Below are 25724 nucleotides of genomic sequence, written 5' to 3'. Positions count from 1 at the left end.
AAGCCCATCTCTGGGGGTACTGCTTGTGAGTCAGCTAGCATGGAATGGACACGAGTAAGCATTCGAAGAAGAAAAATCAGTTGCTAACCTTCCGTAACTCTTGTTCTTCGAGATGTGTTGCTCATGTCCATTCCATGACCCACCCTGCTATCGCTCTGTCAGAGTTACTGGCAAGAAGGAACTGAGAGGGTGTGGGGCTGGTGGCTCCCCTTATACTGGCACATATGTGCACAGCTCCAGAGGGCACTAGAGCTGGCCTGATGGATCCCACTGAGGGGAAAAATCTCCGGAAAATGTGTTGCTCATATCCATTCCATGCTAGGTGTGCATGCTTCACGTGCACAGTTTCTCCAGTGCCCTCTGGAGTTGTGCACATATGTGCCAGTATAAGGGGCACCAACAGCCCCACACCCTCTCAGTTCCTTCTTGTCAGTAACTCTGACAGAGGGATGGATAGGAGCATGGGTCATGGAATGGACATGAGCAACACATCTCGAAGAACAATAGTTATGGAAGGTTAGTAACTGTTTTATTTGTAGGGAAGGCTGCTGATTGAATTGGAAGGTGTACACAACTTTAGATTCTTACCAGTTACATCTGTTCGTTAAATAGGAGGAGAAACAGTAGTTCAGATTTTAGCCTGGAGTATTATTTGTTGTTGTTCTAAATGTAATCCTTTTGTCTGGCAAAGATATTATGCTATTACTGTGGGAATGGGCATCAGAAGCAATGTTTATAAAATGTGCTAAATTGTTAAATGTTAGACTAAAATGGAGAACAAGAAACAAGTAGTCAGGAATCTTATCTGGTTACCCTTTTGTTCATTTTGTGGTCAGAGTTTAAAAATTTCTGGAAACACTGCATGGCTATTGCAACAAAAATGTTGAAATCTTTGAAGGCAAGTCAGTCTGCCAGATTTAATCCCTCTCTGCCAATTTTTTTTGAGATCATGGTGGTCTTAATTTTTGCCTTGTGAGATAGACTCCCCTTTTCAATCTGAGCTTTCCATAGTTATGAAAGAGTAGCTTTATTTGAGTAAGCTCTTCCAAACTGATCTTTCAATAGGAAATTAAATTTAGTTCTCTGAGGAACTTTTGACTTGCTCCGCTTTATTTGAGATACAAGCAAGTAGTAGTTGTGCAGATAAAAAGAAATACAAATTATTTTATTCTAAATACTAATATTTAAAATAAAAAAGTTACCACAGGATAAAATCAGATCTTCAGGTTGGGAACTTTTCATTTAGCTATAAGCTGCTTCTTTATTAGTACCTTTGAGCCCAGATTTGGATGAGAACATGAGGTTGTTTAAAGGTTCTATTAATTTCTCAACAAATGTGAAGGGTTGCCCAAAGGCCTTTTCCATGTGAGTTCCTATTTGGGTTCCTAATGATTTTCTATCTTATAGTTGCATGAATAAACTGTATTCAGTGCTCTTTGACTATGGCTAGAGGTTGTGCCAGGAAGATGACAGAAAAGGAGCTGTAATTTTTCAACACCAAGAATGTTGTAAACAAAAGTACATATCACAAGTCTTCACAAAAATAGCCTCAAATCCTACTTACACTTGAACTAAATGAGTCCATATACTGGAGAATACAAGAATATCTCTCTCTAGGAGCAGAATGAAAAGAGAGCCAGCGGGTGCTGGTAAACCTTAAAATGCATAAAGAAAGAGGGCAAGAAGTGTTCTGTTTGATGTGATTTTCTGGATTTCATTATTGCAGGACCAGTCTGTCTATATTGTGTGTTTATTGTCTGTCTATCTATCCTGTCCCAGTCTTCCCACAGATCTGTCTTTGAGAACTACAGTGGATCTGAGGGGCCATGAAGTTGGCAAATGCTATTTTGGGTCCTGAATGGTAGTATAAACAAAGGAGTGCTGCAATGTTTTGATCTGATAACTCCTTCCCAGTTGGTCTGAGTATCTGCTCCTCTGTCTTCATCTCAATCCTTTTGACCTCCTTTCCTATTCCTGTCTCATTAGAGGGCTTTATTCCATACCTGTGGTACCCAACAGGGCAGAGTCCTCACTGCTTTGCTTTATCTTTACAGTTCTCCCTCTTTCTGCTAGTAGTAAGAATCACATCTGAGGGATGGGGTGGGGCTTGAAGAAAAGGTAACTTGTAGGGCTTGTCCTGCATTCTACAAAGGGAGAGGCCCTGTTGTTTGTTTCATAGATGAGATTCTTACCAACCCCTTATGAGATACAGGGAGAAAATGTTGGAGGCTTGCAGCTAGCCCACTGTGTATGGAGATGAGAGGAGAAAGCAGACCTTCATCTCTCTCTCTCGCTCTGATGGGTGAAGAAGTGGAAAAAGAGAGCCCAACTAGTCTCCACTGGGAAGAGGGGAGGCTAGGCTCCTTATTCTTTAGTAGTTATAGATGGATGCCAGTTACTGCAATATGAAGAGGTAGCTATGCTGTGTGTGTATTTAGGTGGGAGAGGCAGTGAGAGCAGGGGTGGAAGTCACTTGAGAGACAGTGCTTCCACCAAGGAGAAGTGGAACAGAGACCACCTGCTAGATCTGAGGTAAGTTGAAAGGGTGATGGAAGCACCTCAATCACCTGCTCTCTTATCCAAGAAGGATGAGACAACAGGAGAGGAAAGGAGAGGCAGAGATAGAAAGAATCCTTTTTGAGAGTCAGGATATGTCTGCACTGCAATCCGGGAGGTGTGGTTGCAGCATGTGTAGACTAGCTAGAGATCAAATTTAGCTCACATAACACCAGCAATGAAGCTGTAGCAGTGCAGATGGTGGCACAGGCTTGCTGCTTAAGTATGTACTCAGGGTCCCAGACAGTCAGAGCTACTGTCACTCAAACTAGCTTTGATCTAGCTAGATCAAAACTACATTGGGTATGTCTACATGTGTTGCAGTTGTACTTCTTGATGGCAATGTAAACATAACCTCAGACAGAAGTTTCTGCCTTAAGAAGAGCTGATTCAGGCAACATCTGACTTAAGAAAGGGAAATTAATTAAATGAAATGTAAAAAGGACCTCCTCTTAACTCTTATTGACTTTAAGTAGTGGGTCTAGAGCTGTGTTTTTTACTAAATTACAATTATGCCACTGCCTCTACCTGCTTCTTGGTTTCTGCTACTTATCATCCTCTGGCCTAGTATACAGTTTTTTTCCTATACAGACAGATGCAGTTATAGCTTCTCACTAAACTTTGTGTTTCCTCAAGCCTGTAACTTGCCTTTATGGCTGCCACATCTTATCCCATTCCTCCTTCCTGGTTCTGCCCCAATCTGATTGCAGTTATCCAACATGCTGTCCTGTTTATGTGAATATTAATTAAAGTTGTGGGCTGAGAATAATAATCCATGTGCACTATTTTGGGGTGAGGCTGCTTTCTGTAGGCTCTGGATTCTCTGTAGGAAATTTATATAATTGCTGTACTAGAACATATTTTTTACCATGCAATTTTCAACAATTATTATAGATCACAGAAGGCCAGTGGTAGAACTAATTTTGTAAGTAAATATATTTAAATAGAACAAAGTAAACTGCCATACTGATTGCTTCAAAACAACTTTTAGCTGCTTTTATTATGGATTTCAAAGAACTAAAGCAAATTCAAACTATAAATTAGTCATTGGTGGTTTACCGGGCACATCTGCTTAGATTGCACAATAAAAGGTGAAACAATATTATTGTGAATTGATATATGCTAGTAGACATCTGCTGTATCAAATATTGTTTTTGTAGGAGTATAAACAAGTCAATCATTTATTCTGTGTTGCTGTTTGAGTATCTGCAGTCAATCAGACACAAAGAATATCACTCAACTCTCTCCAATGTTAAAACCTTTCTTATTATTTCTTAATGTTTAAATGTATTCTCTGAAAATTCTACAAGGAAATACTTTGATCTTCTCTCACTAGCATGATTTTAACAGTGTAAGTGGGTGTTAATTGTCTGGAGTATATTTTGGAAGTATAACTGAGCTAGCTAGTTAGTTTTAGATCCATAAAGATTTTAAATAGTTTTCAGTATTGGACCCCGTTGAATAAAGGATTCAAATGGTTATGCAGTTTGTCTCCCGTTGTAAAGCAAATATGTTAGGAATATTGGAAAGGTCTTCTGTGTGCATATGAAATACTTCGCAGTCGTACAGCATTTTCCTTCTGAAAATACAATACACTTCATAGAAATTAAAAAATTAATCCCCTTAATACCTTGCAAGATGTAAAATAGGGATAATATTTTCCTAAGTAAGGAAACAGAAGCACAGATGAGATAGGTTGGGGTTTTCAAAGGGACCTAAAAGAGGTTGGTGCTCGGTATTCATGGAAATTCAGTTCTCCTTCTTTTAGGTTCCTTTGAAAATTGCAGCCTTAATCTAAGTGACTTGTACAAAGAAGTAAGAGAGCCAGGAAAATCTTTTTAATCTGAGTCCTATGAATAAACTGCAGATGATTCTTTTTCTAACTGCAAAGTGATGGCACTGCTGTCTTCAAGTGTGAAGAGGTGTTAACTGGAGCAACTGACTGCACACTTAAAACTATAGTAGCTAACTCCAGAATAGTCCTAGCTGTTGTCAAGTAAGCATCCTAAACAGTAGAGATTTTATGTATGAATCATTTATTTAAAAAAAAAAAAAAAAAGGAGCCAGGTTTCGCTATATTATTTTCTGGTATATAGAGTTTCAGCAGAGAAGAGGCTTTGGTAATAGAGTTCTACATTACAGTAACAAATTATATTCTTAACTTTAAGGTTTAGCCATGTTGAATCAGCTGCTCCAAGACAAATGGGGGTGGGGGGGAGTGAGAGTGTGTTCGTGTGTGCATTTGTGTGTGGTGGGAGGGCACATGTGTATGCAAGAAAATGGGATAATACAGTCAATAGGTTCCATAGCTTGTGGTAGCTGAGGAGATTGAATCACATTTCTAAAGGGTCCCGTGAAGAATCCTAATAAAAAAGGTGATGGGATAAGGGTTACTAACACAATTAAATTAGCAGAATTAATTAAAAATTAAGTTATGTTTACCAATTGTGAACATTAATTCTTCTCTCCCGCCAGTCCCAAGCTAAGGCTCCACTGACACTGGTAAAGAAAAAAAAAATTGATTCTCCAGTTGAGAACTTTTTTCATTTGTACAGAATGCTTGGGGAATGGAATGTCTCTGGTGGCTAAGATGCTTCTGGAGTGTAGTAATGTGACCAGGCAAAAATAATTTTTAGGATTGAGAATAAGACATGGACATAACTATAATATTAACCTCCTCCTATTTCATTTTCATTATTCTTAAATCTAAGTAATACATATTCTGCTTCCTAAGGAGTCCCTAATCTCACTTGGTATACAAGGAAATGAAGTAAAGAGTTCTGGCAAGGAAGACTGGAGTACATTAGTAATTTATGCCCTTGATAAAGCAAAATGCCATTTTAACTCAAATCCAGTAAACTTTTGATCTACAAAGTTTAAAAAAGAATTTTATAATCCATAACATTTTAATGTCTATGACAAACATGGGGTCTCTATTGTATTTTGTTTAAATAAAAATAGAAAGCCACTTACAAGTCTCATTCAGACCATTGTAGGATTTCTCTGTCCTGATGTGTAAATGTAATAGTTTACACTATGATGTTTATCACTGCATAAGCTACAGAATTGATACTAGTAAATTTGTTGAATGGGGGAAAGTTTCATGCTTTGATTTTTGTGTCTTTCTACAGGCTCAGGAGAAGGTTTGGGGAAAATAATTCAGAGATTTCCTCAGAAGGATTGGGATGATACTCCTTTTCCACAGGGAATAGAGTTGGTAAGTTCATATTAACCTTATGTATTTTATAACCTCATGGAGATGAGCATGAAAATGTAGTTCTCTGGGTGCATTCATCTAGCCTGACATGGTGTTAGTGGGAAGTAGGTAATATCTTTGAAGATCATTTTGGCTAATAGAAGATACAGAAAAGAATATCCTCTATATTCAGAGAAGTAACTGAAATACAAGTAGAAAAATAATTTCTGAATATGGTTGCTAGAGAGTTAAAAACATTATTTTAAAAAATAGTTTGAAAGACGTAATAAGAAGTATCAGTCTTTTTTTGCAAAATGAATGTGTTTTTAATATATAGAAGAAAAATGAATACTTTTAGATTTCGTTATTTTCATCTTTAACCACTGCAGGACATTGTTTTTATGTATGAAAAAAAAGTTATGAAAAGACGTTCTTGAATAATGAAAATTCAAATTTAGGATGTACAATATAACTGTGCAGGGAGATCTTCTTAGCAAATTATTGCTAAAATGTAACATACGTAATAAAAATATATTAAGAAATTTACATGACGGTATTTCTATGGTGGTTAAACAAACACAGCATGCAGGTCTCCAGTATAACTGTATGAGTTGTCTTGTGATAGTGCTTATCTCTACAGACTTTTTTTACATTTTAATATCGTTGATATAAATTATTTGTTAATGTAAAATTCAGTACATACATGCAGTTGAAATGCAACATTAAACTATATTGTGTTGCTTTAGGAGTACAGATGGACAATTACACAAGTCTTTGTGTGGGTTTATTGGGGCTGGAAAAAAGGGGAGATGGAGAGTTAGATTACTTGCTAAATGCATCTTGATTTTATTGGAGCTAGAGCATACACTGAAGCAAGTTATCCATGGAATTCTATTGTGGAAGAAAAAAAATAATTTTTTGCAGTCATGATGGTATGAAACGTTATTTGTTAAATAAACTGCACCAGTCTTAAATGTTAACAGATCAACTATAGCTTGAGATAATATAATGGATATATTTGTCCAGCAAACAGTTTCTCTCTTCTTTCCTCCCCTCCCCAGCCTTTCACCAGAATAAAAAGTATACTATATCATGAGAAATTTTAGGAGAGTAAATTATAGGTTGAAGTATGAGCTTTCTAATAAATTTGAAATAGATATGAAAATGCTCAGTCATAGAAAAGCAAGACTGTAATGTTTCCATGTGTACAAAAGTTTAAAATTAATGGGTTTATGCTATTTTCATTGTTTTGAAAATTTCTCTGAAAAGCAATCCAAATAACATTCTGTGAATTGATTGTTAGAGAAGTAATATAATTGCTGTCTCTACTCTGATTCTTGGACTACAATCTCTGTTCTATTATTAGCATCATAGGTCCCCCAAATCATTCTCTCTTGGTCTCTCTGTGTATCTCCTGGAATATCAATAGCCTTTCCTTTCAACTCTGCATTAGTTATAAAATATCAATGAAGTAGTAATATGTCTGCTTAGAATTTGAACTTCTACCTTTATTAACATTGTTATAAGTCTGTTCTAGCCATTCACATGTTAAAAAAGTTTTAAGATTTTTTTCCCCATCAATTGGTTTGTTTAAATTATAACTTGAATGTGTTTCTTAAATAAAGTAACTGTATCCTGAATGAAAAAACTCTGAGACTGAAGGCCAAGGAAAGTTAATGGGAAGCATTCTCAGTTGTGGTTATAATGAAAATGTTAATTAAATACATCTAAATTTTAAATGAAAAAGAAAAACTACAAAAAATAAAATGAATGGTCAAAAGACTAAATTTTTTAATACAAGAAAGTTAAGTTTTAGATAGACATCAAGTCTTGATTTAAAGACTTCAAGTGATAGAAAATCCACCACATTCAAAGGTAAGTTGTTCCAATAGGTAATTATCCCTATGGGTTAAAAATGTGTGCCTTATTTTCATTCTGAATTTGTTTAGCTTCAGCTTCCAGTCATTGGATCTTGTTATGCCTTTGTTCATTAAAGATCACTCTGTAATCAGAAATCTTCTTCCCATGCAGGTACTTATAGACTGTGATCTACTCACCACCTAACTTTCTGTTTGATAAGGTATATAGGTTGAGCTTCTTAAATCTGTCTACCAGACCTCAAATCATTCTTGAATCCTTTTTAATTTTTTAACATTCTTTCAGAAATGTAGGTGCTGGAGTTAGATTCAGTAGTCCAATAATAGTTTCCCCAATGCTCCATACAGATGTTTTGCCACCTCCCTACTCTTGCTTGATACTTCCCAGATTATACATCCAAAGATTGTGTTCGCCCTGTGTGTGTTAACCATAGCATTGCACTGAGAGCTCATGTTTAGCTGGTTATCCACCATGATTACTAGATCCTTTTCAGAGCCACTGCTTTTCGCATATAGTCCTCAATCCTGAATGACCTGCTGTATAATCTTGCAGTTGGCTATATTAAAAAAATATGTTTAAATTTTCTTCCTCTTATTTTTCCATGTTACACTTTCTCTTTTCCAATGTGAGAGAAACTTTTTGCCTTTCTCCTCCTCCCCTTTCTCCTGTTCTGCCTCATATAAATTTAGGAGTTGACCTGCTTCAGCTGAAGAGAATGGAGAATTGTCTTTACTGATCTAGAACTTGAAATGTATGAATACAAATGGCAGAGGAGTGGGACTGTAGTCAATCCAAGCAGAGAGATTTGCATAATCACTTTACAGTTACTGAGAAATAACAGTACAGTGATTATGCAAGTAAGAGACTCATAGCTGAGTCTTACTTATCAGGGAGCTTAGCAGGGGACTTGCGAAGCTAAGAGAGCTGAACATATATATCCCTGAATTCTGGTTATTCGTTTAATTCCATTTCAGTATAATTCTCCATTGTCAGACACGGTGGCCCTCACACTTGTCAGTTTTACCTATGATAAAGAGAGAGGGTTACCTCGTTGTCTGCAATATTGCCGTGTACTTCACTATAGGAAATAGCTTCAATTCTGTAAATATTTATGTAATTTTCTAAGACAATTCACAAGTTTTTAAGAACCACCATTGAATATATCTTATTTTACCAATATAGCTACATCAGGCACCATTGTAAGATGATATTTTTGAGATCATGTTAATACAACTGAAAATGTTTTCCTTGGTTCATTGGTGATAGTCAAGAGCACTTAGCTTCTATGGTCTGTTTCTGCATTGTGTCAAATTTAAGTATCTTTCAGTGGTGTAACTATAACTCACTGATTTTGAATATAGTAGAGCATATTCTGAGAACATGTTTTCTGTGTCTTGTAAAAGTCACACAGTCAGAAAAATATTTTCATAGATGTGATCCAAGAATCTAGTCTAATGATTACTTGGCTTGAACATAAGGTGTATTAAATTCATGAGAATACAATACAGTAAAAACATAGTACATGTGAAAAAAGACTCCTTATGTAAATCAGATTTTCATAGTTGTCAACATCTGAAAATTTTCTAGGGACAATTCTGCAATCTGTCTTGGCCATTATTTAAATAGATAGCTGCTGGAGAGTCATGAGTGCTGCTGCTGATTTTGGGTTATTTTAATATTTATTCAGGACCTCAAAAGATATTTTGAGTTTAGATAAATGTCCAGAAGTTTGAAAACGTCTCCAAACCTTTGGGAGCTCTTTATGAGGCTCCGCATTCTTCTATCCTCCACAAAATGCCTTTTTTCAACTCTCTCTTTCTACCTGTAGTTGTCTTCTTGGGGTGAGGACTTCATTAGTGTATTCAGGGAGAAAAAACGAAGTCTGTTCCCCTTCACCAAGGTAACTTTTGAAAAGAATAGAGCACCTTCCCTTTTATCTGACTCATGAAGCGGGAAATGGTGTAGGGCTTTTCTCCTCTCCCTTTGTGGTGGGAATGTCCACTTTTTTCTTCCCTCTGTAGACTCCTTACTGTTTATCTGTTTCTGCTTTTTAATACTGTTCAGTCATTTTCATGCTCAGAGAATGTTGAGGCCTATGATGTGGCTGTGCTGACTCTGCTCCCCTCCTTCCTTCCCTACCTTGCTCCACTAATGTCTGGGTGTGGAGAATGGCTGAGGCAGGGAGGAATATGCATTCAACTATAGACTTTCTACTTGCTCTGCATAGTGACTTCTGGGTGCTGGGAGATCCAACTTTTTCCTTTTCTTATCTTTTTTTCCCCTTAAATAAATCCTTAGTCAATCTGAGATTCATGGGAATGAAACACCTAGGACTGAAAATATAATTTCAGGGAAGCCTTGGCCAATAGAGGTTAGATAGCAACTGTGGAATAGTGACAAAAATACATTTTCCTTTGCATTTATTACTGACTTAACTGTGACAGATGTGAGAAGTGTGGAAACTTCAGAAGTCTATTATTTTGAGATGTGCAGATGATATGGGCAAAGGGTTTATTCATAAGCATGTGTGTCTTTTAAATGTTGTGTGTATCGTTGTGAGCTAGAGATTGTATTCTAGCTCCGTAGATGGGAAGATTACCAAACTTCCCCCAACAGCTAAAATCATTGAGGGTAATTGCTGCTAATCCCTGGACAGGTAAACATTCCATAGAAGTACCATCCCTGGGAAGAATTGCATATAAGAGTTCAGACCGGGATCAAAAGGCTAAGAGACAAATAAAGGGTTTTTGGTATAAAGGGTCATCAAGAATTGACTCAGAGTCCCTCATCTTGATCCAGAAACTGACATGACATTGTACCTCAAGAAGCCAAAAATCCTGCTGGAAGGGAGGATCTCTGTGGAAGATGGGTTACACGTGGTAAGCTTAGTATACAGGTAGAATATAATAAAACAATAAGCACGTTTTCTTTGTAATGCTTTTGTATAAATAAATGTACTGTGCTTTGTGAAAGCTGGTAACTTTTGTCATAGCCCCTGGGAGAAAACAGAATAGTAGATTCTAGATGGAGGTTAAATGAAGCCTGTTGGGATAGTCACACTGAATTGCAGGGAGACTACAAGCCTAAATCTCTGCTCACAGAGAGGTGGATGGAGGGCTGAGACCTCTAAACAGACTATGGAAGGGGTCAGAGGTACATTTAGCTCTGGAACTATGGCAATAACTAGGAAAAAGTATAGGCTGGATGAATTAGGTAAATAGTTATGGTTTAGGAATGTTGTGTTTAGAGTAGAATGAAAAGTGTTTTGCCAGTAGGTACAAGACATAATAGCTTAATCTGTAATTTGAGAATTAGAATGTAGACTGATTTTACAGCAGTAAAACTCTTGAAAATGTCTTCTTGGGTTTGTCGCTTTTATAAATTTGTCTAATAGGGAAAATTTATGTCTCACAATGTGATATAATGTGGGTTCTGAAAGTTTAAGGATTTGTTGATATAACTATGATGGATGACAACTCTAATCTTTTCTAAGTGAGTATGCTTGAAACTAATTTTTTTGTATCTTTGGAAAAAAACTAAAAGAAAAGCTGTTATAAAATTATTTTTGTGAAATAATATAGTCCCCTCTTCACTAGCCTATTTAAATGAAGTAATGAAAAAAAGAGTGAGTAGAACATTGAGCATTGGTATAGAGGCTTGAGCAAAAAAGGCTACAAATCAGGGGAATTGAGTTCTTTTCCTAACTGTCCCATTAATTTGCTGTGTGATCTTTGGCAAGTTATTTAATCTTTTTGTGCATAAGTTTCCCCCATCAGAAAATTGTTTGCTGGCTTTTGTAAAGAATTTAAACATCTGTGTATGAAAAGTGCTGTATAAGCACAAAAAATTATATAAAGAAAACAAAAGTCAGACATATGACAATGACATATGAGAAGAACTAAACTGGAAAAAGATTACCTGTTCAGAAGGTTAAGGTAAATGAGAAGTATTTGGCTTTTTACTTGTACACCTGTTGCACAACCATTCTCAGGAGTCTTTTGAAAAAGAGAGGCAAGTTAACTCATATCTTGATTGTAACAGCCCTCTTCAGGCTTCTATCTTTTCATCTTATAAGTTGGCATATTTATGTTTTTATTATTTATTATTGCTGTAGCACCCAGAGGCCACAATCAGGATTGGGATACTTTGTGGTCAATACTAGACAAACTCATATAAAGAAACAGTTTCTACTCCAAAAAGCTTATACATTATGAGTTGTCATGGTATTTATTTTTTTTATGGAGGAAAATTAGTGAGACCTGTCAGGCTTTCAGAATAAAAAGACAAGTATTGCTAAAACACTTTAAAACACAGACACACATACAACCATAGAGACAGACACATCCAAAGCCCTACATACAGGGGAGAGAGAGAAGGCTGCATTTGTTACTCCTCTTCATATCTTAATAGAGGCTATGATTCAGGTGTATAAGTGCTCCTGTTTCTATTTGTGTGTTGGAGGAAGGGAAGGTTCCTTTCTTTCTCTTTTTTGTAGTGGGCTAGCCACTCCCAGTCTCTATTCAGACCTAGTCTGATAGTGTCAAGTTTGCATGAGAGTTCCAGTTCTGCAATTTCATGCTGGAGTTTTTAAGGTGCCACTGGACTCTCATTGTTTTGCTAAAAACAGACTAAGATGGCTACCCCTCTGTAACTCATAGTTATTTTTATCAGTTTTTTTTTAACATAATAGGCCAATGAGACCCACAGACAGCCACACAAATGAATCAGTGTTAATTTTAGTGACAGATGCACAAAGTACAAGAATAATATTGCAAAATCATTCTGTGGCTTTCTTTAATATTAAATGATGATAAACCTGGAGATGCATAAATACAGTACGTATAACTTTTTGTTTTCGTTACTCCATTGCTTTGATTTATATTTTATTATTTCCAGTTGTCACCTACTCGTTGAAAGGGAGAAAATATATGTGTTGCTTCTGGAAAAAATACATTTTGTTTGTGAGAAGTGACCAAGACTCTGCATTTTGTGAAATGATATGATATAGGTATGTTTTGTAGTGACATGTGGTTTTGAAAAATATATAGGTTTTAGTTTTTATTGTTTTTCAATACTGCCTTTCTCCTATGGCTATTCTTTAAGCGGTTGCTTTGAGTAACTTCTAATCCCAAATCACTGAAATGCAGTCCAGTTTCCTAACCAGTACTGTATGATACACTGAAATACAAGTGTAGACATTTAAGTTGAGTTTATTATAGTATAATATAAAGTTAGGGTACTGAAGAAAACGGGATATTTTTATTAGTTCTTTAAAGACTGTAAATAAATTTTAGGTTGAGTGGTACTAAAATATTTTGTTCTCCCAAAACCATTAATTGCTTGGAAATTTAAAGGCTTTGGGTTTTTGTTTTTGAATTGTAGTCTAAAGAAAAAATATCTTCTCTACCTGGACAGCAGTGACCATCTGAAAGCTAAGTTAAGAAGAAAAATTAAAGTAATCAGCCAATTTTCTTAAACATATTTACAAATAAATATTTTAGTATCAGTGTCTCTCCTGACCTTTATCTTGAATGCTGAACACATTGATGGATGATGGCTTTGATCCAAAAACACGTCAGAAATTTTGCACAAGGGATTCTACAGAGGCACTAAATTCACAAAAGCAATTGAAGGAGGAGGTTTCAAGGAAATTGCTAGATTACAGGCTGATAACTCTACTAATGCAGCATCAGAAGTTAAACATATAAACATATAAGTTAAAACAGTTTATCATAGTGTAATATAATGTTAAGGTACTGAAGAAAATGGGGGATATTAACAATAAAAAACTAGAACCATAAAGCCATCCTTCTGTTCAATACAAATTTGGGATAATTATGGTAGTCGATTGAAAATGTAGAGACAACGTTCTTGCGTCTTCAGTCAAGTATCTTTGAGGTTGATAATGGTTACGGAAGAATTATGAATTTCTACAATGCTCTTTCTACAATGCTACAATGTGATTGCTGTTTTGTCTTCCTTAACAAGGTTTAACTAGTATGCTGAACATCCATGCATCAATTTAGAATGATTGCACTGGAGGAGGGCTCATCTTCTTTTTCATTTTATTTTTTTTGTCTGAATAAATAGTAATGACTTTGTCATACTTTCATTTGCACTGGATATACCTTAATTATTCCAAAACCAATCCTGTCTTAAGTCACTCTCTTGCTTCAGTACAAGGAGAGGAAATAGACAACCTTTCCAGCTCAAATTATTCCATTACTGATTCCGAACTGTAGGGCTGTATCTAATCTTGTCTCAGGAAATGGAAATTGTAACACTTGGGTATTATTTATCATATCAAGTTTCCTTACTTTTTGGTAAATAAATATTTCAGACACAACAATGTAGCTATCTGATTTCTAATGATGATTTGAATTTTAGTTAAACCATTACAGTCAATGAGCCGATTTAAAGGCACGCTAGAATTCTCTACAAAATACATAGATTTCAGTTAAAATACACAATAATAATGGAGATATTTTCATATATTCATGCTACAAATGTTATTTTTCTGGAGGAAAGCCTGTTTTCTGGTTGAACAAAATGTTCTTTTTTTTTCAAATGATCCATTAAGCCAAACCATTTAAAGTTTGAACTTCCAAAATAAACTATGAAACCCAGCTATACAAAGGTTGAATTAAGGACAATTGTTTAAACAGTTTTAAAGATCAGCTGAGTTCTGATTGCCATCCAGACTTGGTAAATTAAAAATGTGAAACCCATTAGGATTGAAAAGTTAGAGCTATCATGTAGGTGACGTCTTTGGTTCATCATCCAGGAAACTCAGGTTTGGAAACAATATTGTTTTTCCAGTTCTTGGGCTAGTGTAACATGTCAGCAGTGAAGAAGCAACACTGACAGTTCTTTGAAAGGAAAGGATAAGATTGCACTGTTTGTTAACATCTTCTGGTAGCTATCTTGGGGGCAGCATTGATCTTGGAAGAAACTGTCAGTAACTACACAGCATAACATTCTATCACAATGCCAGCTTCTGTGATGAGAGAATTGATAAATGGATAAGACTATAGACAGGAAAACAGATAACTTAGTTTTATGTGTATTTTTTCCTTAGTACATAGTATAGATTAGACTGTTTGGTCAGAGGAGAGAGGATTATACCCATATTTCCCCTCTTGTCCATAATGTTTTCCTTACCGTAGTACTTCATTTTGTACATAAACTAAAGAGTAACTTCTTTCTTGGCTATATTAGAGCATTGTAATACACATGGACAATGTAAATAGGGACCCTGGCCACAGTGGTTATGTATGTTGTTTTTCATATTCTGATGATCGAAACTGATTGAACTGCATAATTGTGCTGCTTCTTTGAGTGCTTGCTCATGTCCATTCCACTATAGGTGTGTGCATGCCTCCGTGCACGGTTACCTGGAACTTTTTCCCCCTTAGCAGATCCTGTAGGGCCGGCTCCGGTGCCCCCTGGAGCCCTGTGCACATGCCGCGGTATATGAGGCGCTGCCGGCCCTACACCCCCTCAGTTCCTTCTTTCCGCCTGTGACGGTTGCTGGAACTACCCTTGCTCTCAGCAAGTACTATTCCCCTTGTTTGGACTTGTTTGATATTCTAAGTTAGTTTTAGTTAGGTAAGTAGTTGTTAAGTGTTGTTAAGAGTAGTTAGAGATAAGGCAAGTCCCTGTGGGGACTTAGAGCGGTCAGGCCATGCCCTGATCGCCGGGATTCAAGCCATGTTCCTCCTGCGGGAAGGTCTTCCCACTCAGCAACCCCCAGGACTGCTGCCTTAAGTGCTTGGGGGAAGCCCACAGAAAAGAGAAGTGCAAGATCTGCAGGGCTTTCAAACTGAGGACTCAAAAGGACCGAGAAATCCGGTTGAAAGCCCTGGTGATGGAGGCAGCACTCCGCCGGCGTCCGAGTACTAAGCGTGACCTAGGTACAGAGCGCACCGTTGGCACCGCCCTTGACTCAGCACCGTGAAACATCGCTGGCACCGAAGAAGAAAAAACAGTGTGCGGAGTGCAGACGCTCCCCTGCGCCATCGGTATGGGCAGGGTCAAGTATGGAGATGCACCAGAGCCGGCCCGTCGAGACTTCTCCGGTGCCTGCATCTCCAGTCAGGGAGCCTCCCCTGACTCCTGGGAGTAGGAGAGTGCCCCTACTGATGCTGTTGACACCGGAGGCTTTTCAGGCGGCAAGAGCCTTGTTGGCCTTGTCTACGCTACCTTCATCCCCCCCTCCGCCGAGGGAGAAGGGGCTGGTGTCACGGGGGAAACATGCATTGGGTGCCCCTGAATGGCGATGGAGATCCCCGGTATGGGGAGGAAGATTTCATGCCGGACGGTCTCCGAGGGTAGAGCAGAGCTGTTCCCCAAGTAGTCGCTCCAGGTTGGCATTGTCGAGCCGACCTACTCCGGCACAGGACGTGGAGTCTCCCTCTTGGCGCTGACATCGATCCCCGGCACCGGAGGCAGCTCATGCCAGGAGGCGGCACCAGTCGAGGTCTGCCAGGCGGCGCTCGGACAGCTCCTGTTCCAAATCCCCGGCATCGAGGAGTTCGCCCATACCTAGACAGTGCAGAGCCTGGTCACCAGAGGAACACCCAGCACCGCGCAGTCCGTGATGCGGAACCAGGTCAGCACCGAGGAGTTCGGAGCAGCGCCAACCTCAGGCACCGAAGGCGTCTGCAGGGCTGCAAGACAAGCGGCACCGGAAATCATCGGTACCGAGATGATGCTCCGGTACCTCTGTTCATCAGCACCGCTCGCAGCGATGGAGGCAGTCCTTATCATCCTCCAGGTTGGAGGCGTCAAGAGAGTAGTCCCCAGCATGGAAGGGTGCCCGGGACCGAGGACGTACACGGCACCGCCGGTCCAGGGCCTCTGAGTGTGAGGATGAGAATTGTGTGTAATAGGTTTACGCTTGACTGACCAAAAGGAACTACTACTAAAGATCATTTGGAGAGCCATTCACTTAGGAAAGTTGGTGACCCTAATTCATCTCTCATTTTCAGCTATTGCTGCAATCATAATTTTACTAATTGGCTCAAATCTGTTTGTTTACCATTGTATCTTCATTTGCAACCATTCATCATCCATGTCCTCGTCCACCAATATTGAAGCTTTATCACCACCTTGAGTGTGTTCCTTGTTTAAAGTATTTTACCAGTCTGTGCTAGAAAAGAGTTTGGACATTATACAATGTAATTATGGCTTTGAACTAGATATACATGTGATTGGAAAGTTTATTTAAATGTTTCTAATTTTATGTATACTTTGGTTTTGTTTAATATACATTTAGTACATTTATACAGCAGATATATTGGACCAAATTCAACCAGGATTTACACTTTGTGGAAACCTGTTGAAGTCAAAAGGGTTTGAGTTGAGCAGAATTTATTTCTCTCTTTACAGTAAACATTATATGCTTTCTGGGCCTGAAGAACACATGAAAAAGTCTATGAAGTTTCTGAGGAATGAACTTTACGGACATCTGCTAAAATGTCCTGTGAAATTAATATTTTTATATAGTAGATATACTGGACCAAATTCTACCCAAATTATGCATCTGAAAGTTCTCATGTTACTTATAAGGGAAATGAAGAAATTTCCCCTTCTTATTTACTTCCCCCCACACATCCACCTTAAGTGGTGCATGGAATTTAACCTCACACACAATTTGTAATTGAATACAGAAACTATAAAATGTGAGCCCCTGGCAAATGATTGGGAAATTATTTTAAAACCTCCTTCCTCCTTGCCTGAATAATATGTTTTGTGTACTTATTAAGAACGTTACTCACTACTGCTAGCATGATGGTTTCTCCATTTGGCAAACTATTTGTTTTGGCTTAACTGAAAACAAAGTATAGAATAAAAATCACCAATATTATACATCTGAGTTGACTTTCTTCATTATTTCAAAGAAGTTCAGAGTTCAGAAGTTCAAATTTTGCAGAGTTCATTTCAGGTTTGCCAAACCCTCGTTTGGACTGCTCATTAGGTAAAGTTGGAAATGTTTTTTATTTTAACAACTCAGCATCAGCAGATCATCAATGCATTGCCTAGCAAAATTGCAAAGTGCTTTGGCTTTGGCTCTGACTGTGACAAATGCATGTTTGTTGTCTGTGCTAAGAAACTTTATACCTTTTGAAGTAAAATGTAATACATAGAGACACTGTGCTAATCTTAAAAATACCACAAAATAGGAAATTTACATTGGTCCAGTAAAGACTCCAGTTCAGCAAATCACTTAAGCATGTGCTTAAGCTTCATGGACATGCAGCTGCTTTGTTGAATAGGGATGGATTTAAGCACATACTTAAGTGCTATGCAGAATCCAGGTCTCCAGTTTTGAAAAGGAGGATGAAGTCTGCACCCATGTAAACCGAAGTCAAAGAGAGCTTCATGCCATTGCAAAGGAATATATTGGGTTTTTACACTTCAAAATTTCTTTAAACTAAAATTACATTTTAATTTTTCTATGACAGAAGAATAATCTAAGAAGTAGAGAGTATTAGGAAATCTCATTCAACTCTCTCTGCTGATTTATTTTTTTAATTCTGGGTGATGAGGCATGTGTCCATATGTCTGTGTAACTTGTATTCAATTTCTTTCTTTAAAAAAAAAATTGACCACATGACTATCTTGCAGTGTAAAAAACAAAAATCTTAATTACATTTGTATTGGGGTACCTTTGACCAATTCTGCTGTTACACTAGCATAAACCTGTTATTAGCTTCAATAGAGTTACTCCCACAGGAGTGACTTGAATTAAAATTTGACTGTAAATCTGTGGGACTGGTATCTGTTATGTAAATAAATAAATAAATACTGAAGCAATATAAAGGAGTCTAATGTTAGAAAAGCTTCAAGACAACCCAACTGCCTGTTCTTGCTTGTAGAAAGAACTTTTAAAAGGAGAGTATGTAGGTAGGACAAGTTAGCTTTACACATCTCTGCAAATCTGTTTAATTTATAAGCAGATTTTAACTCTGCTGCACATTCTCCCAGACAGTGTTACTCGTTAGGGATCAGAGAAGGAGGCTTTGATGCCTAATGTTATGTTGGGTACTCATTTTTGTCGTTGGGCTAAATCAGCTGAATTGCATGGCATCTTCATGACTAATATTTGAGAAATGAATGAGAATTCACTTAATGAGACGGTCATGTAGAAATAGATGCTTATGTTAAATTTAATCTGGGTGCAGGTGTACATGTGCACTGTAGGAAAAATGAGTGGGTGTAACTAATATAGTCATGGACTTGTAATTTGCAGTTAGATCAAGTGTGTACAAGTACAAAAATGCACGTGTTTCTAGACAAGTTCAATAATTTAGGTGGTACGATTGTTTAATAAAAGCCTTAAAAGGCAACGCATAAATGTATTACGACACTAGGAAAAATGCTGCTGTGATTTTGTAGACAGAAGAAAGACGATTTAGTAGCATTTAACTTTCTAACTGGATTTATTTGAGCTAGGCCTTTATGAACAAATTTTTAAAGGTAGCTCTATGACAGACAAGTTTGTTTGACCTCTGAGAAAACACTTCAATTTTTATTCAGTTGTAAAAAATGGATATAATATATAGTTAAAACAGTTTTAAATAAATACTTTGGAGGAAAGACACAAACATTTAAGTCTTTTCTATATTTAAGTTGAAACCATATGAAAACAGTCATGTATCTTAAACATGCTTTAATACATTTGCTGCTACATAGTTTCTACTGGAGTGTGGAAAGAGCTTTTGGAAATAGAGGTTAAAATGGCACCTTTTTCATGAGGACAGTTCTTGTTTTATTTTTGTAGTTTATTTATCCTTGTATGTTTGTGTGTGTATATAATAAACATATAATCACATATGTGGAGGTGATTATCCATGAGATACATTTCAGAAACAACTGTTAAATCACAGAGCCATGTGGTAAATTCTTTATTGTGCACTTTTTAACTGCCTCACATGCTCCCTTTTTACTAATCCATCTCCCACACCAAGCCAGATTAAGGCAGTCCTGGGCTGTAGGCACACCACGACTCCCCCTCCACTCCCAGAGAAGCAGGGGAAGCAACATTGTGCTCTCTTTTCCTCTTCAGGTATAGCAGCAGTGGTCTCCCTCCATTTGAGAGCTGCAGAATTCCGTTATCCCTCTGAGATACCAGGGGTGGCGTCTGATGTGCCTCCCTCTACCTCTCATACATACCAAGCAATTGGAATGTATCTGCTTGGGTCAGTGTTGGCAGGAGTTTTACAGAGGAGAATTCTTGAAGTTAACATCTCATGAGATGTTAGGGCAGTTCACACCCTGAAAGCTATTGTTGTAGGTATTCTGTAGACCTAAGGCCATGTCTACAAAGTTGTTTATTTAAGTTGATATGCAGCCACCTCAGTAATTATTGCAGTTTTTCATGTCCGCTCTACTCTCCTTTTGTGGGTGGTACGTGTCCTCATCAGGGGCACTTGCACCAACTAAGAGGGCAGTAATTGGGGGGGAGTGGAGAGGTCAGGGCTGAGAGCCAGGGCTCTCAACTCAGCATAGAGGTGCATGCTCCCGACTCCCTGGGAGCCAGGCTCTATGTTAGCTGGTTACCTCCATGGGGAGTGGGGAAGTGAGAGCCCAGAGGGTAGCTGGGCTCACAGTTGGAGCCCCCATCTGCCTCGGGTTGACAGCCCGACCTGTGAGTCTGGCAATGGTGTTCACAGCATTGAGCCTACCAGCTTTTCTTGTCAATTTCATGGCAGCTCAGAGCAGCAGGGTGGCTCACATCTGAAGCTGTGAAATTGACAAGAAAGGCTGGTTGGCTCCCTGCTTTGAAATTGAGCCTACACCAGGCTCACAGCTGGGGCTGTCACCCAGGGTGGGGGTTCCAGCTGGGAGCCTGGCACCCAGCTGATGGCTAGTGGGGTGGGAAGGCAGCTGTGAGCCTGGTGCTAGCTCAGTTTCAAAGCAGGGAGCCTACCAGGCTTTCTTGTCAATTTCACAGCTTCTGATCTGAGCCCCCACTGCAGGGGGGAGCTGGGAAATTGACAATGGCAGCCAACAGCCAATGTAAGTAAGGCAGTGTCTACACAGACATTGCATCGCCCTAACTACACTGACCCAACCCCTATATCTCTTGTGCTGGTGGAGTTATGATGTTGGTGTAGGAGGGCACTTACGTTGGCTGGAGCAAGGCTGTAGTGTGTACGCTGATGTAATTAGGTCCATGTAAGTTGTTTTACGTTGATCCAACTCTGTAGTGCAGACCAGCCCTCAGACATCACGGTATCAGTTACTCAGCTCACAGTTATCTAGCTTTTCTTCTCAACTGTGAAGGTTAGAGTCTTTCTTACTTACATCAGCTACTGCCCCTCTGTACTTCATGCTCCTTACAGAGCTAAGCAGCTGGAGCCTGGCTGCTGGGGGGTCGAGAGCTGAAAGCCTGGACAGCAGCCAGGCTCCCAGTGGGAAGCTGAGAACTCAGGCGACATCCCTTCACACTGCCACTTTAAAGTCAGTGCAAGCAATCCTGGTAAGGACGTGCACCAGTGACAAAAGGAGGTAGTGTGGACACGAAAAACAGCGGTAATTACTGCGGTGGCTCTATGTCGATTTAAGTCAACTTAACTTTGTAGTGTAGACATGCCCTTACAAGCTTTTTAAAATGAAAGCTTGATATTGTAATTTAATTATATCACTCCTGCATTTGCAGCCCTTGACATGGGCCTGGAGTACCCATTGCCTTAATCCAGCTCTGTCCTCAGAATTTATTATAGCATTATGCACCTTCCGAGCAGGTTCAAACATCATTTTAAAAAATCAAATTTACGTGAAAAATGTTTCCTTCTCCACTACATATGGAATTCAGCCCCCAAATTGCACCTGCCGAAGACTTGGGCATACAAAATTAAGTCCAGCACTAGACAGCTTTTAAATAGCTAAATGTCTCAGTGTTAAAAACTAACATAACCCAGTTCTGCACACTAGAAACAGGAGATTTATGGCATTGGAAAGAGGAGATTCAAAGTTTATTAGAGATGACCTGCATAACTGCTGAGTTTATGCTTGTGGTGATAAAAACCTTTCTTTATTTCTGCCAATCCACACAGTGGACTCTGTGCTTTAACTGTGTGCACATTGCTATCAGTACTTCACAGTAGTGGGAGAAATGCTGTAAGAAATAAATGACTAATGCTAGTCAATTTGCATTGAGAATCAAAGTTGCTGTATACCAACTGGACAAATCTTAAAGGAGTCAGATTTTCAGAGGATGAGGTGTTCAACACCTTTTTGAATAACAGGTCCCTTTGTGGTGTCTCGAATTGAATCACCCTCCCTTTTTCCCCCCAAAAGAAAAGTTACCAAGGTTGTTCCACGGGCTAAAATAACACTTAGATAAACTGCATAAGAACAGCAATTATTTTAAAACATGAAAACAATTGTTGTAGTTCTAAATATTTTGTTACCATTATAGGTCTGCATCTTGCAAACCCTTGTGCACATACATAACTTCATGTACACAAGTAGTCCACTTGAGCTCAGTAGCACTACTTGTGTGTGTGTGTGTGTGTGTGTGTGTGTGTGTGTGTGTTAGTTAGTGTTTGCAGGATTAGGGCCAAAATTTGTACCTTTGGTTAATGTTACTGATATGTAAAATTCTCTCTCTTCTCCCCCCTCCCCCCACTTCTTCCCCTCTCTGACTCATAAATATATTTACAGACGCTTTCAATGAGTTCATCATTTATACATCTCTTAACTTCACGTTAAGTTGTCAGGAATGTATATATGAAAGACTTCATAATATGACTTGTGTACACACTATCATGTTGCTCAGAACCAAAAGAAACAATTTAATATGCTCAAAGTGTTCAGTTCATAAAGAACCCACCTGCAAAGTATAAAAACATATGAGCTACTTTAATTTATAATGGCAAAGTTTAATGGAAAGAAAAAGATGATGTGATTCATGTATCGTGCAAAAACAAACAGGCCTTGATCTTGCTAACACTTAGGCATATCTCCAAGTTTAGATAGGTTGGTACTGCCATTGGAGTCAATAGGACCACTCACCTGAGTAGATTTATGGATATATCTTTTTGCAGAATTGAAGCCTGTATATCTTTTTTCGTAAGATGGGATTTTCAGAAGCACGTAAGGTATTTAGGTCTCTAACTCTTGTTGAAAGTTAATAGGAGTTGGACATCTAACTCCCTTAGATGTTTTCAAAAACTGCTCCCTTAGTATAATAGTTTACCACTGTTCATCAGCTAGCTAGTTTCTCTCGGTGGTTCTGTCTATATTTAAATTTAATAATTACTTGTATTGTTTTTCTGTTCACAGTATATAAAATTCAAAGAGTGAGTCATTGGAAAATGTTGTTGTTATGCAGGAAATCAAAGAAATCCGCTATGCAATGTACTATTTCCTACAAAGAAGAACTACTTCTTAGTCATGTTATTGCAGTCAGAAGTGATACTGTAGCAATGATTAGTATGATCTCAGGTTGATTCAAAATGGATTATTGCCACTCAAAATGCAGAATTCATTGACTGTCAGTTTGCTTTCAAGATAAACTAATTTTCTAGCCTGATGATAGTTTATTCCTGTATTATAAGTGGATGAAAGCTCCTGTTAATGTATTTAATTTCTGAACATTTCTATGCTTTTTCTTTGAGTGTACCACTGTCAATGGAAGAAAAGGGGGAAAGCTTAGGAAAGCACTTGAAAATGTATATTTAATACTGTGGGATGGATTCAGGAAGATCTTGAAGTAAGGACTCTCCTGAGTCACCTAACTGTGGACATAATTGCTTTTTTTAAAAAACCCTCATTTTAGAGAGAACTACTTAAAAAAAAAAAAAAAAAAAAAAAAGTGAAAGAATGAATCAATTAGCAAGATAAGGCTTCTTATTCAACACTCTCACGTTCTTTGATGTAAAGTAGGTGCTTTAAAACTGATATAACATAGGTAGTAGCAAAGTTACATTAACCTCATATCAGAGTCACTAACAGTCTTTCACTTTATATTAATTTTATTTTACTTTAATATGGGAATTGTTTGTAAATTTATGTAACCACTATTGTGGTTTTTGCCAAATCATCTTTCTAATTCCTTCTGTGAAGTTTTTGCCATAGGAGAAACATCTTTTTACCCTCAGAGCTATTTTCTTTTGGGTAAAAAGTATGCAAGACCTTGCAAATCAAAGCCTAGAAAATATACAAAACAAAAACAAATGTTCTGATTGGCTCCGTGCTTACCTGAGTAGTGATCCATAACAACTTGTTGGCTGTGTACACATCAGACTCATTACTGGGCTTCTGGGGTGTCCTCCAGTATCCTTCCAGCAAGAAGACTGGACAGAATTGTAGAGTATAGTGCTCTGGTTTTTACTTGAAGTGGTTGTTTTTTTTTTTTTCTGTCAGAGCTGTAAATTTGGGAGTCTCTCTCTTACAGTCTGTTATTTATAAGAAATCTTGATGTATTGTGATTGTTAGTATAAATGCACCTAGAGTCTTAAGCAATGGCTGCATTTTAAAATAAAGATAAATAAAAATATGAAATGTGGATGTCACATAGCTTAATTTCATTTTGAAAGTTCTTTATTATTTTAGGGAGCTGTAGGGCACCCAGCAATAGAGAAGAAATGGATAGGGTTGGCACATCAACTAGTTCAGCTGGCTTATGTCAGTTGAATTTCCCCCCTGTTCTGGGGGAACTCTCAGCTTGTATTTTATGATCAAATTCCAGCTTCTCTGTACTGCCTGAGTGACACAAATGTTTGTGGTTTTCTTGAAATGTTCCTATTAACAAAAATTTTAGAATGCAAAGCAAAACCAGTGTCATGCCCAGCTCTATCTATTATTTTTGACTGTAGTTTATAAAACAAAATATACAAGTGGGAAATGTAATATATCTTTGGAAAAACAATCTGTTTGCTAGTGCTTTTGTTATTCTAGTCTACAGCTATATTAATATTTTTATTTATTACTTACTTGTTTGTAAGGTGTCTATCTTAACCCTAGACACTATTCTACAGCCTCATAAATGTGCATGTTATTTTACTCACAAACAAAATGTAAAGTCCCTGCCAGAAGGAGTTCATAATCTGGTTTTAGAACCTCACTGATTCACACTGAATGGGAGACCATTGTAAATTACTGAATTTTGTCAATTAGTGAGGGCAAATCCAAAGAGGCACTGAACACGTTCCATTTCCAAGGAAGTCAATAGGAGTTGCATGTGCTTAGCACTTCTCAAGACTTGGTCCTAAGTGACTAAACCATAAATAAAAATGTAATGCTCCATAACATGTACTTTGTTCCCTTATTTTGTCAATTGTGATTTAGTTTTAATTATTTAAGACACTTCATAATATACTATTAAATATAGTAAATAAATATATTGAAGTGTTTATAAAAACTCACTACAACATCTTTTAGACCTCTCCTGAGAGATGAGTGAGGAAAAAGCAGCTATGTTTTTGTACAGATTATATAAAGTGTGCATTTAAGCAAAGTACAGATCAAGAAGATTTTAGAGTGTAATTAAGTGGTATTTCCTATTGCATTCCTTTTTTCTTTTTGGTTCAATTTTGAAATATGAATAGACAATCCAAATTAGAAAAAGTCCCTTCACATCTTAATGGTTTGCTTGCTACTTATGGCATGTGTTCACCAGAAACAAGGTACCAAAAGCAGCCAGGATATTTGTTTTTAAAATGATGTAAAGGATTATAGTACTGTAAGAAACCAACATGATATTCTAAATGATGCAGTAGCTTTACGGTTGTTTTCTGATGCTGATATTCAATCTTTTGCTTTAATGGCAGGGATCCTGTGCTTCAAATCAGGCAATGAAATAAACAAGTCTTATAAACCATATTGAACTGTTAGGACCATATTTTCAGTATTATGCACTACATATTGGAAGACAATGTTAATCTCTCTCTTATGTACCATTATAGTAGTTTATATCTCAGACTATGAGAATTCAAATTTAAAGTGTATTAAGGATCTTAATACAACTGTTGCTACAGGTAACACCTAGCATTAAACCAACTTAAAGAAAATGACTTTCACCTCTGTAGATACCATAACGAATTGAATTGTTTCTCCTGAGTCTCTTTCCCTGCACAGAACA

General features: G+C 37.7%; 1 protein-coding gene across 6 annotated transcripts in view; it reads left to right on the top strand.

Annotated features, from left to right (window-relative positions):
* Positions 1–25724, top strand: part of SBF2 (SET binding factor 2) — a 547042-nt gene that overhangs the window by 91645 nt on the left and 429673 nt on the right. For all 6 annotated transcript variants that reach the window (XR_010918455.1, XM_067540773.1, XM_067540774.1 and 3 more), the window contains exon 2: positions 5688–5773. Coding sequence is in view for 5 of the 6 variants with exons in the window: in XM_067540773.1 (XP_067396874.1) it covers positions 5688–5773 (86 nt within the window). In the remaining variant the exon portion in view is untranslated. The remainder of the gene's footprint in view (positions 1–5687; positions 5774–25724) is intronic.

The sequence above is a fragment of the Emydura macquarii genome, unplaced genomic scaffold, assembly GCF_026122565.2.
Source record: "Emydura macquarii macquarii isolate MOO-44397 ecotype Brisbane River unplaced genomic scaffold, CSIRO-AGI_Emac_v2 contig_587, whole genome shotgun sequence".
NCBI lineage: Eukaryota > Metazoa > Chordata > Testudines > Chelidae > Emydura > Emydura macquarii.
This window is presented reverse-complemented; position numbering and strand designations above follow the sequence as displayed.